We start from the raw sequence: 19,260 nt of genomic DNA on the forward strand, positions 1-19,260 counted from the left end.
GCATGAACGGATCTGTTGAGGTCAGCTGACTTTACCTGGCTCTCTGCTAACTGGAGCATACATTTTGAATTATTTCTAAGTTTCTCATATATATTATAAAAAAAAAGCCCAACAAAAGGTTTCAGATTCTGAGCAGGTGTGTGATCTGTTGAGCTTCTCTGGTAGAGGTCAGAAGCTGGAACTCAACCGCTCAGGGCCCAAGGAGAAAAGCTTCTCCTCACCCTTCCCCCCACCCTTGGCAGGCATCTGCATGGGGCTCAACTGTTTCTGTGCACACTTGAAGGGTGATGTGTAGAGCCTCGTGTCTCTACTTAAACCTTTCTACTTTTGCATAAAAGGAAGGGAAGCTTTTTTTTTTCTGGGTTATATTTATACTTCCCAAATCAGAAAAATGTCCTAACCAGATAGGACAGGTGGCAACTGGCAACCACAGCACAAAACCTGTTTTTTTTTTTTTTTCCATTTCTTTCTGAAACCCCATGCAGAAGGAAAGTTAACGGAATGTCAGTTGATTGCTCTACAACAGAGCCACGACTCTTTCAACACACAGAGAACAAAGCAGAAAATAACACTGAGAGCAAACCCCAGAAACAGAAAGTAGTGTTTGTCTATCTGTTCCAGGGCCCTTTAATCTTGGACTCTTCTTCCTTTCTCTCCGTAAATGAAGGGAGCACAATGCGATTTTTGAATTTCAGTGGTCAGAGTACAGTGAAGATAAGATTAATGTTGGGTTTTATTTATAGAAACAAACCGCTTTGCACAGCTAACCTGTATCTTTGGAGACACAAAGAGAAAAAAGTTGGAAGAAGGGCCGCACATTCGAAGGTGGGGTTTGGGCACCTTTTTTTGGGGTCCAAATTCTCCATAGTATACTTTTAATTCCTATGTTGAGTTCTGGAACATTACTGATCACAATAAAAAGTCTTAGCCAGCTGAAGATGTCCTGTGTGAACTCAAAAGTTCTTGAGTGTGGGAAAGACGCTGAGAGAAGTGTGGGTGACGTTTGAGTCAGCTTCTCACCTGGATGCTGTATGGGGACATGTGGGTATCACAGAGACCTGGGTGGGGTAACACCACTGGTCGATGTGGCAAGGCCAGCCTCCCACGAAGGGCTCTGTCCCTCTGCCCCAAACAGCAGCTGTGCCCCTGTGAATCAGCATCCGATGAAGATGCTGAGCATCAGACCTTGCCATGCTTTCGCTTAGAATCCTCTTGCCTCAACGCTCCTCTCCCTTTTCCATCTCCAGCAAGGCAACACCATCATTCCATCCATACTGCTGGGACACTGCTCTACCCTAGGGGAAAACATGTGCTGAGGAGGCCTCAGGGAGAGAATCCAGGCCAATTCCATCTGTGGGATGAGGTGTGAAGATGGAGGAAAAAAAACCTAAAGGGTCCAGGAAGCTCTGTTTTGGATCAGGTTTTCTGAAGAGAGACCCAAAGAGAGGGAGAAGGGCATCATGGGAACCACCCTGCTTGTTTCCCAGGTCTCTTCCTAGCTCAGTCTGTCTTTCTCCAGTCTTTCTACTTCCTGCATTCTTCTTTTCTTTCTTTCTTTTCCTGATAGAGATTCTCTGTGTAGCCCAGGCTGTCCTGGAAAAGACTCTGTATACCAGGCTGGTCTCCAACTGAGAGATCCTCCAGCTTCTGCAATTAAAGGCATGTGTGCAATTAAAGGAGACCATGCCTGGCCTCCTTCCTATTTCCTAAGGTGAACTTAAATAATTCTCTTCCTAAAGCACCAGCCTGTAAATCCTCCCCTTCAGCCAGCAACTCTCTCAGCTCATGTTTCCACTCCATCTGATCTGTCCATCTTCCCCCATGGCTATCCTCCCATTCACTGTTCATCAGCCTGGTTTCCTTGGCAGTCTGTTTCCTCCTACAAGTTGTTGGGTTACATTTGGGAAATGCACAATTGGCCCAAATTCTCCTTGGAGGGCACTCCCTAAGCTCTCTTTGACCTTTCTCACTTTTTTTCACATGTCTTTTCTGTGGCTTCCATCCTATAATTCTTCTGAGAAATTTCATCCGAACCACAGGACTTGTTCTCTGTCTCCTCCCCTTTACCCTTTTTCTCTACAGTTAAAGGCTAGAGTCCCTCCAAGGCTTCCAATGTGTGCCCGAGGTTCCCTCCCTTGTCTGATCTAGCTGACTCTATGCACAGATGGAACTTCTGCCTCTTACATCCCTACATTCTAGCTAGTTTCCTGGCTCAGAACTGTCATGATTCTATCTTAATCAGTGTTGTATTACTATCACTGTTGCTACAGTCACCGTAGTTGGTCACTACATCCATGGACCCCTACTAAGTCAATAGACAAACCCCATCTCTCCCTGCCTTCTCCTTACCCACACTGCCTGCTGGCACAGGTTCGAACACCCTTTTATGAGACCAAGACTCCCAACAGTCGCTATCGTGAGAAAAAACTTTACTGTGTAGAGCAGCTGGGCCAGTATGTTGGGAGGGGCCCCTTGCCAGCACCGCTGCTCACACCCCAGACCAAGATGCAGAGGTCCTCTTGTGCCTCTACTCTTTTGCTTCTCAGCATCCTTCTCTCTTTCCTCAACTCTTCCTACAGTCAAAATAGGGCCGGCTCCCTCTCATACTCCTGCACATACCAGCTGCTCCATGAATCTGAACCCCTCTGTGAACCCCAATCCTCAGCTGGGTTAGGAAAAACTATTCCTTGAATATATTCTCTGGAAGAGCAGTCATTGCTCTTAACCACGGAGTCATCTCTCCAGCCCCGAATATATTCTCCAAGAAAACCTCATGTTCTTGTGAGTTTGAGTCATTGTAACACGGGCACCACAGCTCTTCCTTAGCTGTCAGGTTCCCAAGGCAGCGGAGAGCCCATCTTAGCCACTAAAGGGCTCTAGGAACGGTTCCAGGATGAGTTTCCCTCATCTCTGAGGTCCAGACAACCTAAACAAAGCTGGGGGCTAACCTGAACAACATCCACACAAATACTAAAATGAATTCAGCAGGGGTTGGTGCAGCGCTATGCTTTGCATGTAAGTGGCCCTGTTTTGAGCCACATATTAAAGAAATTTTAGGGTTTATGGTCAGCAGTCTACAAATATAAGGCAGTGAGTAGGTTGCAGAGTGACCTTTGTGTACAGGAAGAGGCTAGACCAAAGTGCAAGGCCGTGTTCTCCCCAACCATCTGTTAGCATATTTGTCTCCATTCTCTCTTTGTAGGGCCTGGCAGAGCTGGCTTAGGCCTCTTATGCCCAAGACTTCCAGTTGATGGTTCAGATAGGAAGATAGTGAGGTTTTTTCAGAGACGTGGAGTTGTCTTCTGTTGGAACCCAGGGTGTGATTTCATGTCAGGCTTAGTGTCCAGACTTCTGCTCCATGCCACTTGCTAATGGGATCTCAGGCAAAGGGTTACCCAATTGAGATGATATGGAATTTTTGTTGTTGGAACAACATGAGTTATTGACATAAACATTATGTCGTTAACAACACCATGAGTGTTGGCTGGGGTGAACTCTATGCCAGGGTATGACTTGCATGTATTGCTTAGGTAAGGTGAACCCCTCTTCTCCTAGGTACAGAGATGGTGGTCACTGCAGAGCTTATGAGCTTAGGACATACCAGAACCAGGGCCTCTAACTATTTGTAAAGCATCTAGCTGAAAGACAGAATCTCTAAGAAAATAGCCATGGTGTACTGTCAAGATCCACACATCTGAGCTAGTGAGAAAGATCCGTAGGTAAAGGTGGTTTCTGTGAAGCTTAGTGGACCCACTTGGTGGAAGAAGAGAACTGACTTTCGCGAGTTGTCTTCTGATGTCTACACATACTCCCATGGCTCATGCAGAGTGCACCTTCACATACCCTAACCTAATTGCAATCAGTAGAAATAAAGCAACAGCCACACGTTTATCTCAACACACAGCAAATATACACATCACCACACATGCCACAAACACACATGTCACACTGTATACAACATAATACTACACAAATTGTACAACTACATACATAAATACCACATACATACACACCACATACAAGGTCTCTGCACACCATACACAAATAACACATACCACATATACACACCCACACATAAACACTACACACAAGACACAGACATATATAATATCACATATATATATTACACAAATCACAATACCACCCACAAGCCACACACATACATGCCACATATATACATACCACACACGGCACAAACATACATACCACACCACATACCACACAAGTCATGCATATCAAATATATACCAGACACATTACTCACACATCACTACATATTATACAAATACTCATACACTTCACTGACACACACTATAAACATATCATACACATATACTCTGTGTATATATACAATATCATATATATACCACACACATACTATAACAAATATACATATACACATAGCACACAGAAATACACATATACCATATATCACACACATAATATACTATATGTATACCTAGCATGTACAAACACACCATAAACACACAGAGCGTACATATGTATACATATTCTTTACATACCTCACACATTCGTACACCATACATATTTATGTATCAAACACATAGTCATAAAAAATTACAAATCTATATGCACAATATACTATAAATGTGCACAAATATACACATATATGCACATGCCACACACTGGAACACATAAATTAGCACACACATATCTATCATGCACAAAACTCATCCATCCATCATGCACACAACACATAATGCCCACGTACACAGGAGCAAGCATGCACACGCAGGTGCTGACTAACACATCTGACTTTCTGTTTCCTCCAAGGAGTGACTTTAAATTCCTGCTGCTTGGTCTCCCTGTGTACACCTAAGCCCAATCCATGGTGACAGGTGATACGCAGAGTCCCTTCAAAGTTTAGGGATGACCAACTGTTAGGTAGTTCTGTGAAGATTGTTGTGATTCCTATTGGTTGACAGATTAAGGGAGATGCAGAAGGCCAAAGGCCTGGGTGGCAGCCTGTAATTCTCATCCCTTCGATGGAAAGAGAAGGTGGGTGGGAAAATAGCTTTTATACCACTATGTACTGTCTCATGTTTTGAGAAATCCATGAAAAAGGGATACTTCTCAGCTGGCTCGGGTATGTCTATGGGGTATACCAGTGGCTTTTACAAGGAATCCAAGGCAGAGATAGTAAGTTATATTATGAATGGTATAGAATTTTACAGATCTGCTCTGCTCTGCTCTGCTCCATTCAGCTCTGAAGAGGGGCGCGGACGGGAGAAAGAGAAATCAAGGTGCACACGGAGCCAACCTGCATACTTCAGGAATTCCCAGAGCAGAGAAGCTCGGTGGCAACAGCAACTTCCAAGGCTGGAGATGCTGCCTGCTTGCACCTCCAGTCCCTGCACTTGCTGCAGCTGCTCAGATGCTGCTAGATAATGCTTCTCCCAGGCTGAATTGGGGCTATCGCTACAGAAGAGATGCACTTCACCGATAAAAACAACTTCCTCTGGCTGCTGATTAGATAACTGGGCTCACATCCGTACTTGAAGCCAGCTGCCCAATTGCCAGCCAGGCTTGCTGTCTCTTTTTCAGTCCTGAAAAACTCCCTCCAGCCTCTCTTCTCTCTCTTAGGCCTAAGAGTCCTCATAGCTCCCATCTACCCCAAGGACCATCCTTGCCTGCCTAAAGCTGACCATGGAGACAGGGCAAGGACGGTAGTGATGGGGTGAATAAGCCTGGTGTTATAGTTGTTTAAAAATGTCACAGTGAACCCAGATTTTGTATGTCAACTAAAACTTGATGCTACACACACACACACACACACACACACACACACACACACTCACACAGAGGAGAGGACACTGGCACAGGACAATTAGTTGTAAAATATGTGGCAATATATGTTTAAATGCTCTCATATGACACAGTAACATGTACATTGCCTATAGGCAACAAGAACTTAAAATAATTGCTTATAGTTCCTGCTTCAGCCCTGCCCTCATGACTGAGTCAATGAAATGAATCAAGAAGAAGGAGGAGGAGGAGGAGAAAGAAGAAAAGAAGAAGGAAGAGAAGGAGGAGGAGAAAGAAGAAAAGAAGAAGGAAGAGAAGGAGGAGGAGGAAGAAGAGAAGGAAGTGGAAGGAAGAGGAGGAGGAAGGTGGAGAAGGAGGAGGAGGAAGAAGGAGGAGAAAGAAGAGAAGAAGGAAGAGGAGGAGGAAGAAGAAAAGGAAGAGGAGGAGGAAGAAGAGAAGGAGGAAGGAGGAGGAGGGAGGAAGAGGAAGAAAGAGGAGGAAGAAGAAGGAGGAGAAGGAAGAGGAGGAGGAAAGAGGAAGAGGAAGAGGAAAAGAGGAGAAGGAAGATGCAGAAGGTAGAGAAGGAGGAGGAGGAAGAAGAAAGAGGAGGAAGAAGAAGAGAAGAAGGAAGAGGAGGAGGAAGAAGAAGAGAAGAAGGAAGAGAAGGAGGATGAAGAGGAGGAGGAGAAAGAAAAAGGAGGAGGGAGGAGAAGGAGGAGGAGGAAAAAGAAGGAGGAGGAGAAGAAAGGAGGAGGAAGAGGAGGAGAAAGAAGAAGGTAGAGGAGAAAGAAAATGAGGAGGAAGGAGGAGGAATGAAAAGAGAAGGAGGGAGGAGGAGGAGGAAGAAAAAGGAAGAAGGAGGAGGAGGAAGAAGAAGAGAAGAAGGAAGAGGAGGAGGAAGAAGGAGGAGGAAAAGGAAGGGGAGGAGGAGGAAGAGGAGGAGGAAAGAGGAAAAGGAGGAGGAGGAAGAAGAAGGAGGAAGAGGAGGGAGGAGGAGGAAGAAGAAGGAGGAAAAGGAAGAGGAGGAGGAGGAAGAAGGAGGAGGAGGAAGGAAGAGGAAGAAGAAGGAGGAAAAGGAAGAGGAGGAAGAGGAAGAAGGAGGAGGAGGAGGGAGGGGAGGAGGAGGAGGGAGGAGGAGGAAGAAGAAGGAGGAAAAGGAAGAGGAGGAGGAGGAAGAAGGAGGAGGAGGAGGGAGGGGAGGAGGAGGAGGGAGGAGGAGGAGGAAGGAGGAGGAAGAAGAAGGAAGGGGAAGAAGGAGGAGAAAAAGGAGAAGGAGGAAGGAAGAGGAGAAAGAAGAAGAGTAGGAGGAGGAGGGGGGAGAAGAAGAAAGAAGAAGAAGAAGAAGAAGAAGAAGAAGAAGAAGAAGAAGAAGAAGAAGAAGAAGAAGAAGAAGAAGAAGAAGAAGAAGACGACGACGACAGCCAAACAAAATAAAAACTAAGATCAATATTTTTATACACTTCATTATTTCAGGATTCCTAGAAGAATGATAAAAACGTAGATTTTCTTTTGTATTTGTTTTCTCTCCTTCCATCTAAGCTAAGGAGATTAAAAGTCTGATGTAAGCACCCACTGAGAAGCTGTACATGGTCAGCCTCTCTTGGAGCTGGCAGATGAATATCAGACTGAGATACATTCAAAAGGAGACTGAAAGATGCGTATCCTAAAATGCACCCTCTCAGAGTTCAATCCCATTTCCTTCTGCCTGGGTTCTGCACAGGCTGTCCAGTGCTCAGTCATGGGCCTAGCATCCCCTGTTTAGCCACACCCCATTTCCAGCTCAGCCTTGGGCAGCCCTATTCTTCTATTGGCTTTTCCCTTGGACTCTACTAAGCCCCACATTGGCTTGGCTTTCTCAGGGTGTTTGTGCGCTTAGCCTGGAATTCCACCTTGCATTCCAGGTTTCCTTCTCCCTCTGCTCCAGCTTTCCTATGGTCGCATTCAACACAGAGTGGCGCTCTGAATTTTATCACTGTTTGGGGCAACACAGCTCTGTTCCCTTCTAGGCCACAAGTGGCAAGAGCAAACCCAAATCAGGAGCAAACTTACCAGAAAGAAGAAAGATGTATTACTGAGCAAAAGAATAGAGTATTGAGAGCAGTCACTTTTCGTTTACAGTTGCCCATCTGCTCTCTAGGCATCAACCTGGGCACTGTCCCACAGGAAGGCTTTTATGAGGCCCTAGAGTTCCGTGTCAGTGCAATCGGCTCTGCCCTCCCTCCAGCAAACAAGCGAGACTTGGTAAACTCAGGTTTGCCAAGAGAGGCAGCTTCAAATGGTTTCTGACACAGCCACTTCAGAGAGCTGCAAGTTCTCTCATTATTAAAGAGACCACTTCAGAAGAACAAGCCACAGAGCCATTAAGTAGGCCAGTCCTATGACTAAATCCCTACTTTCCAGAAAGTTCTCCTTTGAGTCTGACTTAAATTCTTCAAGTGGCACTTCAAATCTTTTGTTTTTTCTTTTTATTTAGACTTTGAAGAAAATGGAGGCCCAGTAATGGCGCTTGTATTGCTCTGCCTCTGGCTGTCATTGTCCCAATATTTATACATAGATCTACGGTGTCCTTTCAGCACTGCTACATCAGCATTACTAAAACAGCAGTATGTGAAACCCTAACTTTTCAAATCCTGAGAATGACCCACTAACAAGGCAGGGGCCACTTTCTAGTGTCTCCCACTGATGGTTTTCTTACTCTGTCTGCTCTTGTCTGGTGCAGATCTTCCTGGTATGGGTCACAGCTGTCAGCAGCAGGCCCATCTCTCTCCAATGAGTGACACAAGCTGCTGCATCCTCACTGCTGGCTGGCGCTTCACTGCGCACCCCTGGGCTGCTCACTCCGAAGGCTCGAGCTCTCAACTGGAAGTCTGTCTCTCTTTGGCACTGTCCTACCCTAACACATTGCTCTCTCTTGGCTGTTTTCAATTTGCTGGTTTTATGGGTCTGTTTTTTCATTAATGGACTCATCCCTTTCTTATGGTCTGTTGTCTGTCCTTGTCTCCCTACTGAAACCTCACGGATCCCATTTCTCTAGGACTGTAAACCCTGCGGATGCACAACACGCACCCTCTCTCTCTCTTTTAGTCTCTGTCTGCCATTCTGTCTTCTGCTTTGTTCTTCTGGCCCACAAGACCATTCTGGGGCATGCTGTAACTGTTCTTGCTCACATGGGGAAAACTGAGGCTTGGAGAAGATGAGAAGTTCTGCCCTGAGGGTCACAGCCAGGGACCAGAATCTTGGATGTGTCCCTTCTGAGACTTGCCCTCCTAAATGGCCACATTGCTCTTACTCCCTGTTTCCATGGTGACTCTTGCTTCCTTCTGTTGCCCTTTGCTCCTGCCTTAGACTCTTCTGGCTCCTGGTCCTCTGTCCTTTTAAATCTGTGATTCTAATGAGTCACTCTGTAAGGCAGCATGGCAAAGTATTGCTTCAACTTTATTTCCTTTCATCTGTGAATATCCCCTACATGTTACCCCATCCTATCTAATGCTATCTTCTACACGTTATGAAACTCACAGCCTATAGCCTACATGTGGAAATGGTGGATTTCCTTCAACAATCACACAGGACAAGGAGGCTGTATGTAGTGTGGCTGGGGTGCTTCTATGGTGGGTCTTCTCACCCCTTTCCCATATACTATCCATCCTCTGGGCCTTTGCTCACAGCTTTTCTAGCAAGTGATTCTTTGGCTTCTAGTTGTCTATAAGAAACTTTGTTCTCTTTGTTTGTGAGGCTCACATCAAATAGCCTCACCCTGTCTCCAGGGCCAAGTCAGCTGCTCCTGCCAAACCAGGCAAAATGTTTACCTGGGCATTTTAATTTTTCAAGTTGGAAATTACTACTTTCTAAACTTCATCATGAAAGGAAATTGAACTGAAAATTGTACATGGTGACAGTCAGAGAGAGGAGACCCTGGAAACCGTAAGTCCAAGGGAACACCCATGCCAAGAACACCTGGGACTGAGTACTTGACTCAAGTCTGCAAAGGTCTGTGGGGGAGCCGGCCAGCAGTGCCAGCCTAGACTGCTGCCAGCTCACACTACATGGCCAAAGGGACAAGGTGCTGACATCAGTTTGCGGGCACTTGTGACCTATTTATCTATAACACGTGAAATATACACGTCTTCCCTGCTCTCCAGGAACCAGCCTTGTTTTCAGTTCCTTAAACCATACATACAGCATGATGATTCTGCAGAGGCTCCACAACAGCTGTGGAATTTCGGGGCAAGCCCACCTCTTTCTCCACAAGAACTAAGTCATTAGCCTGACTCTGAAGTAGGGGCACTCCCTGTGTGGCATGGTCAAAGGACAATTTCTTCTGTTTCCCAGAATGAGCCTCTCGCTTTGTGATGAGAACCACAGGCATGTTGTGACCATCTGTGTATGTTTTGACAACAACCCCTAACATACCGGGTGCTTTCAGGACTAAGCAGGGATCTATATGGTCCAAACACTGGCCAAATTCCTTGATTTAAAATGACCTTTAAGTTAATATAAATGTATTTCCTAAAGTTCCACAAAGTTTAGCACATAGCAACACCAGGCTCACTTGTACTCAACAGAAAACCACCTTAAAAATAAGCACATCAATTAAAACAGACTGCCCAAGTCCCAACTTGAGTAAACCCTGTTATGTGACTGATCCCCGAGGACAAGGGGGAGTGAGCCCACCTACCTTACCCTACACAGCAGCCATTTCCTAACTGTGCCTCAGGCTGCAGGACAGCAGGGTGATCCACTTACCCATGCCTCGCTCACTCTTGGAGTTCTGCTGTGCTCCAGAGGTAGTGGACAGGTCCTCGGGGACAGGCATGGGCTCATCCCCTTCATCTGGAGTGTCACTGACTGGGGGGCTCTCCTTTCCTGCAGATACAAATCAAGGCTTGAGTTTCTGGCAGGTGTTGTCAGCTGCTGGAAAAACCTCAGTGCCTGGGCTTCACCTTGAGGGCCCTAGGGCAGCATGAGGGGTACCTGCTCTGGATCAATGCTTCCCCATTGGGACATATACGTATTTCTTTCTAGGAATGAATATCACTGCCAAGCACTAAAGAGACATCAGAGGACAAAGACTGACAAAAGGAAAACAACAACAAAAAACAAAACAACATCTGTGACCTTAGCTATTCCTGGTACTAAATTACTACATAAATATTGATATATTAAATATAAATATAGATATAGATGATATAGATATAGATATAGATATAGATATAGATATAGATATAGATATAGGGCCTATGTGGTGATGTTTTTCACAGCAAACTGGCTTTTAGATATTCTCAATACACTTTGTTGATACAGACCTATTTCTACAATTTTATTTATAGGGGGCAATGAGGAATTAGTTACATTGTTTTGCTTCTTTTGACTCTTATATATTGTTTTTCTGTATCTAATAGTTTTAAGCAATTTTGCACGGAACCTCCGATCAGCCAATTTTGGACATATCCTTAAAGATCACCATTGTATACATCTCTGGAAGTGTTACTGCTGGGCCAATGGCAGCTGTATTTCTGAGGCCCTTCTCATGCTTTGACAAACTCAAGATGGCACAAAGATAAAAGTTTCAAATGCCTTTAATCCCAGCACTTGGGAGGCAGAGGCAGGAGGATTTCTGAGTTCAAGGCTACCCTGGTCTACAGAGTGAGTTCCAGGACAGCCAGGGCTACACAGAGAAACCCTGTCTCGAAAAACCAAAAAAAAAAAAAAAAAAAAAAAGTTTGTTACACTTCATAAAGTAGGGTTCTCCCTCTCTCTCCCTTCCTCTGTCTCCCTCCCTTCTGTGTTATTATTTGATAATCTCATACATGTGTATACAGCTTTTTGGCCATTTTCACTCCCCGTTACCCACTCACTCCCCCCTAATCCCCTCTCCTTAGTAATTGTTGGCTGTGTTAGAATGAAGTTTGTCTAGCTCCGGCATGGAGAAATTGAGAACGACACAGTGAAGCTGTCACTGGTAGAAAATGCTCTTTTCTCACTGAGGCTGGAGCTCTGAAAGTGTCCATCTTTCTGGATCTGATTTAAAGGGACTAACAGACACAAACTGCATAGGAGAAACAGTGAGTGAGGCCTGAGATCTATGCTAACCAACTCACTGTAGCTACTTACAAAAGAAAGTCCAGCTCAAGGTCCTGAAGGTAGGCTGCCAGAGCACCAATTCACCGGGTGTGTGCCCGCTGAATTGGCAACTTGGCCCAACAGGCAAAATGACCTCCCAACAGACACTAGCCTAGACTTTTGGGGGCATATGTAAGCAACAGGTCAATGAGTAAACTGAGAACACGACCAGACATGGTGTGAAGATTCAGTCAGCTCACAAGAACTGCACCAACATTTTTGGGAGCCAGAAAAGATCAGTAAAATAAGTACATGAGACAAGCTTTACTGGAATCTTTAAAATAGCATCTGCACAGGCACCAAAGACATGCTTTGGGGAATAGTGTTACAATCTCTAAGAAAGAGACATCACAATGTACTATCCCAGGTTAGCTGTGATTAGAGCAACTGGCATATTTTCAGAAAGAGCATTATTGGGTATATTTGGATAGCTGATACAAGATAAATAGTTAAAGATGGGGTAAGATTATAATAATTTCCCAAAGAAAAGCAAAAGGCCCAAGAGACTGATTGAAAGTGTTCATACTGTGCTAGAGTCTTGGCGCAGTAGTCAGCACTGTCTCCCTCACCCTAAATAGAAGACCTTTACAGTAACAGTAGCAGGACGGGTGGCTCTGCTTCTCATCCTTGCAATAAGCAAGGAAAGTCTCTCACGAGGAGCACGCAGAAGGGGTACAAACAATTTGACAGCTCTTACTTTCATACAGAGTCATGGCCCAGAATGAACATTTTCAATTTTTGAGGACTTTAGGGAGGTATTCAAATATAATAACCACTGAAATCTGATTAAACAGAATTTTTTTTTTTTTTTTTTTTTAATAATGTAGAGATGTTGCAGTGGGGAAGGGGAAGGCTGGATGAGCAGAGACCTACACCACTTCCCTTCTGAAAGGCCAGTAAAGAACCTCCGAAGAGCAAAGGGAAAAGGAAAATGGTAGTTATAACTTCAAAAACTACAAAGAAATAATTTTAAAAAGAACCTCCATGAGATTTGGAACGGGGCCCCTGGCAACAAAGCCATAGCCTACGAGGCCCGTACATGAGTCAGCACATACAGAGTGAGTGGGGCCGTGGGGCCCTGTGATTCACCAGCTGACATTAATATTGAGTGGGAGACAGAGAAATGGAATTGCTTTGACTTGTTTTGCTGTGATGGTCTTCTGTATAGTAACTTTGGTGTCATCCACAATACTTCTGGGCCCGTGGACATGCCATGTCACACTAGAGCTGGTGGAGGGCTAGTGTGATAAAGATATAGGTTTAGCCAATAAAAGCATGCCACACTTTTCAGTCCAATTCATTCTGAATCAATTGCATGCCAAAGGATTCGTGGTTACCCAGTTTTAAAAGTGTGGCTGATCCATCTTTGAAAGGACAAAATCAGCTCTGTCTTAAGGATGATGCTCATGGTAACAGCTGGACTTCTTTAGAGTCACGGCTGGCTGAAGTTATACACTAAAAGGCCATCTCACCAGTGTCCCCATCTTACATCTTGGTACTTTTTGTTTCCTACATGGAGGACAAGGTGTGATGAAAACAGTAGGGATCGTGATTCTAAAATGCCGTGGGTCAGACAGATCAATAGGAACTCTCAGAGCAGAGAAAAACCACACCGGGAGAAGGAAGAACAACAAACAGATCAGGCCTCATGTGTAAGGGGTATGGAGCAGAAAACCAGGCTGAGAGGAACAAAACCTGATGTACTCACGTGGCAGCCAAGAGCATGGCATTAATTCAACTCTGCCCCACTCTGGCCCATTGATGGTTTTTAAGAGGTCCTCTGATTTGCCTAAAAGCCCCCCAGTGTGAGTTCTGTTGCAGAGACATCCATCACTCTGGGGGGGGGGGGGCTTGATGCCCAAGGACCTTTGCATTCTTTTACTACTGGGAGGTCTTCCTGAGGAAAATTTACCATTTCACGAAAACCTTTCTGATAAGCAAAATTATTGTGCATATTGGCTTTTGCCTCACTAGCCATTTGAATCATTACTCTAAAAAAGCAAGTGCTAGGTGAAGCCAACACACCCCAATTATGAATACACTGATTGATCTGGGTTATAGGTCTGATTAAAGCAATTGGAGAGCTGATGGGAAGGAGACATGGCCAGTACTCTAGAATTCTCTCCTCAGGTATAACAAGAGGCTAAAATTCATGATTTGGGTATAGTTCAGCAGGTCATGGTAAAAATAAAATGAATCACGCACACGAACACCAACTTGTTAAGTAAACTCTCGGTGACCTGTAGTACACCACAGAAGCATAGGCCATGACTTGTATGTACCTTCACCAGGTAGCAAAAGCAGTGGGGTGGGGAAAGCAAGACAGCAAGTGGAAATATGTCAAATGGAATGACTCTGAAGAGGCAAGTAAAATTTCACTTACTTAGAAAACAACACTTCTGGCGAAATTATAATCACACCAATTCATACTTAACTTGTCTGTGTGTCAAGTATGTCTTTGAGAAGTTTCTGTGGCCAAATTAAAGAAATTGTGCCCTTATTCTGAAACTAAAAGTAAATGAGTTCTCAAGTACATTATAATTTGCCCAGCTACCCAGCAATTCCCTAGGATTTTCTCCCAAAGGCATGCATCTTTAATATACAGAGGGGCTTAAGGGAACATGATACCTGAGGGTAATAGATGTACCCACTATAGAACCACCACTTGAGGAGAGTAAGTTGCTTCTAGCCTAGGACTGAAGTAGGCTTATACTGTCTGGATCCCTATGGGACTTCCTGTCAATTTCTTATAGGCTGAGTCTTAGCTTCCTGCAACTTGGAGATAACTACATCCTTCTTCAGTGGGTTTTTATAAGGTAAAAATGAGAGAATGCTTAGCATGATATTTGGGTAATTCAAAGTGCTCAATCAATGTGATTTACTATGATTAACTAGGTAGGATACTTTTGTTATTTAATATATATGAGGCTCCTCTTCCCTACACAGATTATGTATGTCTACAGGGTGTACTCTTTGTGTGCACGTTCCAACAAACACATTACAAACAGCATTAAGAAAATAGCAAATACATAGTTCAGGTGATGGGAGCCAGAGGAGCCTCTGAGATTCACTGGCCGGAGTCCCTGCTGCTATAGGAGACATACCATGGTTCAGGACGTAAGAGCATTGGCTTGGGTCCCACAGCTGCAGTCAGAACTGGGTGTGGGGTTGGTCTTTCAACTCCCACAAGCTTCTTCCCATAGACTGCCTCTTTCTTTAGAAGGCAAACAAAAAAAGTAATCCAAATGCATGAGTAATCTGAAAATTCTGATGAAGGAAAGACCAAGAAACTAGCTTCCATCAGAGAGTTAGTGAGAGTACTCGGATGGAAGACAGCTTTCGTTGGATTCCAACATGTTCAGTGCCCAAGTCTGAGGACTCTAGTCCAGGAGAGCCATGCCCTGACTCATAAACATGCTTAAAGCATTGAGGGGTTCTTGGTGATTAATTTTTGACTTTATTGCATGGTTCCTCAGTGTGATCTCAATGTAGATCATAGTGTAATAAGGCAGGACACCTCTGCAAGTTAGAGCCAGATCCTATCAGTAAGCTTTCTCCAATTAGTAGACTCAAGTCAGTGAGCATGGTTTGCAATGACCTTCAACCTCTAGGATTGATGCTGGAGGTGGCATCAATTAGAGCACAGTCCATATTTAGAGTGCAGAGAAGAAGAATCCAAGGACCTCGAAGACAGGGCTCCAGTGAGGAGCGTGTTTCTAAAGTATTGCACATGTTGGGAGGAATCCTATGAAACTGCTGAGTTTGAACATCTTATGGAAAAGAAATGACTCAGTATTATATTTTTCAATATCTTATGAAGAAAGCTAACTCCCAGGCTGGGAATATAGCTCAGTGGCTTGTCTGGCATGAATAAAGTCCTGGGTTCCATCCCCAGGGCTGCAAGAGAAACAAAACAAGAAGAAACAAAACAAACAAACAAACAAAAAACCAAAACAAGTCAACCTCCCTATATGAATCCCTCCCACTTTCTTCCCAGTCTTAGCAGAAAAAAAGGAGGAAACATTGCTTTGAATTGAGAGACTATCACATTTAAAGGAGTGCAAAAGTAGTGTGTAATTCTTTCCTAAGTGTGACACACTCTATGATGCTCTGAACATTGTTCAGGACGCTCAAGACTGAACAGAACAGCTGCATCACGGTTGGTGAGAGGGCCATTCCTTTGCTATGGGCATATAGAGAAAATTCCAGACCAAATCTTTTCAGACAAAAAGGAAAGTGAAGGGATTTTTTTTTCCAGGCTGTTTTGTTGTCCCTGCTCCCAGTAGTCCTCTCCTTCAGGGAAGCCTACAGCACACTATTCAGCATAATGTTAAGGGCAAGAAAAGGAAGTTCAAGAAACTAAGGCTCTTGGAAGCCTTGAGATCAAGATGGAAAAATGAAAATATTGAGTATTCCTCATAGTTATTTTAGAGGTGGTTTTCAAGGCTAGGGGATGTTGTATCTTTATTATTTTAAGTTTGTTACTGACACCCAATAATTGTTCATGTTTTATGTGGTACAGTGTGATGTTTGAGATTTCTGTCATGCATGTAGTGTACAACCCTTGAATCTCTATGTGTGGGTGGCAAATCCACCAACCCAGACTATTCATTTATAGGGGCAAATTCAGAAAAAGCAGAATGTGTACATGCCATTGGTTTTTGGAACCTGGACTCTTTCACTTCTTCCAGTCTATCTATGTTTTTTCCTAAATGACAGGATTCCAACAGCCATAACTAAATAGTATTCCATTATATACACATACCACACTTTTCCCATTTATTCACGAATGGGCATCTGGGTTGGTTTCATCTCTAGCCTAATGTTTTGACATTAGGACATAAGAATGTAGGTGACATGTGAACCAAGAGTGTGGACCACTGAGTGTGTCTTGTAACATATAAACTCAGAACTCACCTGAGGTCAAAGCAGCAAAGAAAAGCAAAAGGGATTCTTCCTGCCCTTGGAGTTTCTCCACCTCCCTACCTCCCTGTTTTTGTGACATCTAAAGCAGTCCAGCTATAAGGGGTGAGTCAATAGGTGAGATCTCCTATAAGTAGAGCCCACCATCCTACCTTATGTTGAGCACGCCCTGTTTTCCTGGGCTTTGTGGGATGGCAGGGGAAGCTAAATACAAGGCTTCGACCAGCTAAACAGCATCTTTTCATTTAACCGTTTTGATTAAGAAGCATAAAAGAAAATGAAGTCAAATACCTCTACAGAGTATAAGAAAAGAGCAATGTCTTCTTCCTCCCCTCAGCGCACCAATCTTTCTCCTAAGACTCAGCTTTGGGGGAAGTCCAGGTTAATATACACTCTAGAGTCACTGTAACTGTTCACGCAAGCATGCGGAATGTGTGCACACATGTGTGTGGTTTATCTTATATTTCCACATGGAATTATACTTTGTATCTTTTCCATTTTCATGTACACTTTAGATTTCTTTCCATACCTGCATATTCATATCTTCCTCCTTTGGTACAGGTTTGTGCACACACCAATGCCACTGTGAGCATGTGCTTAAATGTTTTGTCTACCTGTAAGAGTTTATTTTTAAGATGAATTCCTTAAACTGAAGTGGGGAGATTGTATAACATGAACAAGTTTTGTTTGCATAGTGAAGAGACCACATTCATTACTTTCAACTAGGAAAGCGTAAGACACCTTTTAAAAGTGGCCATTCATTTATTCTTTGCATTGTGGGAAATTAAGTCTGAAGTCTTACAATGGAAAGAAAGAGCTGACACAGTGCAGGAGAAACGTGTGACTTGCTGCAAGCCCATCTCCAGAGGGGTAGGATTTGGGACACACAAGTCCTCCAGTGAGCTGGCCAGCACCATGTAATAAGGGCAGGTCTCCTCAGGAGAACCCACTTGGACCAAAATGCAAACTTACAAACAAATCAACAACTCTTCAAAACCTGAGGAGGCAGTGCAGCCAAGGCACAGATGGCAGGCTGGCCAGTGTCATGGAGAGGCCAGGCTTCTGGGACTGGGGAATTGCCTGGAGGCTCTGAAACAGAAATACTGACTAAATCTTCAAGTCTAGGAAGTCTGCTTCCAAGTACTGTCCAGATACGGGGCCAGGCAGTACCTGCCCTCATACACCCATGCGTGCAGGAGTAGGGCAGGATCTACTGGACGGGCCACTCTCAGTGCTGCCCACTGGACAGCCTGGAACCCAACTCCACCTTCCTACTAGCCAGAGTGTTTCACTTTCTAGGTCTGGCAAAATGAGAAAGCCTAGGCAGCTAGGATTTACCGTTCTCATGTGGCAAGTGCTCCGACTCTGAACTGGGCTCCCTTGTTGGCTGTGCTTTCTTTTCATGATGATCTTTTATGCCACCTCTGGCATGTATTTTGTATGTTTGGTAGACAAATCCATTATAACTGTCTTCAAAAGTACAGCATTCACTTAATCCTTTTCGAATTGCTGTCAGAGTTCACACTAACTCATCTCACTTGGGAGGTTTTTATGTTTAAGTTCTCTAAACATGGGCAAACATGGCTCTGGGCCTTTTCTTTGATGGCAGCCTTGCTAGCTCCCCAGAGCACAGCCAGAACAACTTCTGGACATACAACTGTCACCCAAGGTCTCACCTGAAACTTGGGACATGTCTTGACCCTCATCGACATCCATTGTCTTCAGATTATCTAAGAAAGAGAAGAGAAAAATGGATTTTACTTTAAATCAAAAATACAGAGAGAGAGAGAGAGAGAGAGAGAGAGAGAGAGAGAGAGAGAGAGAGAGAGAGAGAGCTTATGCTATTTAACAACAAGGCTATCTAGCAAGAATAATGCATTTTCCTCTTCACATCCTTGCTGGGGTATCAGCCTAGCACAGACCTTGATCCTTTAAAAAACAGCATTACAAAGATTTATAAAAATATCATTACAAGCACAGGAGGACCAAATTTGTTATTTATTGTTAATTTCCTACTGCATAATAACCCAAAATGCAAACTGACTGCAACAAAATTAAGCAGAAAATTAAATGGCCCTGGGTCATTGTAGGCACAGAATTCATTCTCTTGGCTGATCCATAGTTATGTTCTTTCTAATTTACTGAGCATGCATCGATGAACCTTGAGTCAGCTTGGTGACACGCGTACAATCAGCAATCAAAAAACGAAGCAATTTGCTGAAGAATGTCTCATTTACCCAGGCAGGCTGCATATCTGAACAGCAACGCACTACCTCCATCAATAATGAATACACCTTCAGCCTGGCAGATGGGCAACACACGCTCTGTCCTTGTCCCCCACTCCTCAGCTCTAGCTGTAGACTCCACCAGTGCTCTCTCACCGACAGAGATGACAGAACAAGCCAGGAGAGGGCTCAAACCTCCTGCTTTGCAGGCCTATGGCTGGCTCCTC

General features: G+C 44.2%; 1 protein-coding gene across 11 annotated transcripts in view; it reads right to left on the reverse strand.

Annotated features, from left to right (window-relative positions):
• Ikzf1 (IKAROS family zinc finger 1) overlaps positions 1-19,260 on the reverse strand; it is a 92,096-nt gene that overhangs the window by 57,854 nt on the left and 14,982 nt on the right. For all 11 annotated transcript variants that reach the window (XM_076938122.1, XM_034508837.2, XM_034508831.2 and 8 more), the window contains exons 2-3: positions 18,485-18,538; positions 10,509-10,628 (exon numbers count right to left, since the gene is read on the reverse strand). In XM_076938122.1, coding sequence (XP_076794237.1) covers positions 10,509-10,628; positions 18,485-18,538 — 174 coding nt within the window. The remainder of the gene's footprint in view (positions 1-10,508; positions 10,629-18,484; positions 18,539-19,260) is intronic.

This window comes from Arvicanthis niloticus, chromosome 7 (genome assembly GCF_011762505.2).
Source record: "Arvicanthis niloticus isolate mArvNil1 chromosome 7, mArvNil1.pat.X, whole genome shotgun sequence".
NCBI classification, from domain to species: Eukaryota; Metazoa; Chordata; class Mammalia; order Rodentia; family Muridae; genus Arvicanthis; species Arvicanthis niloticus.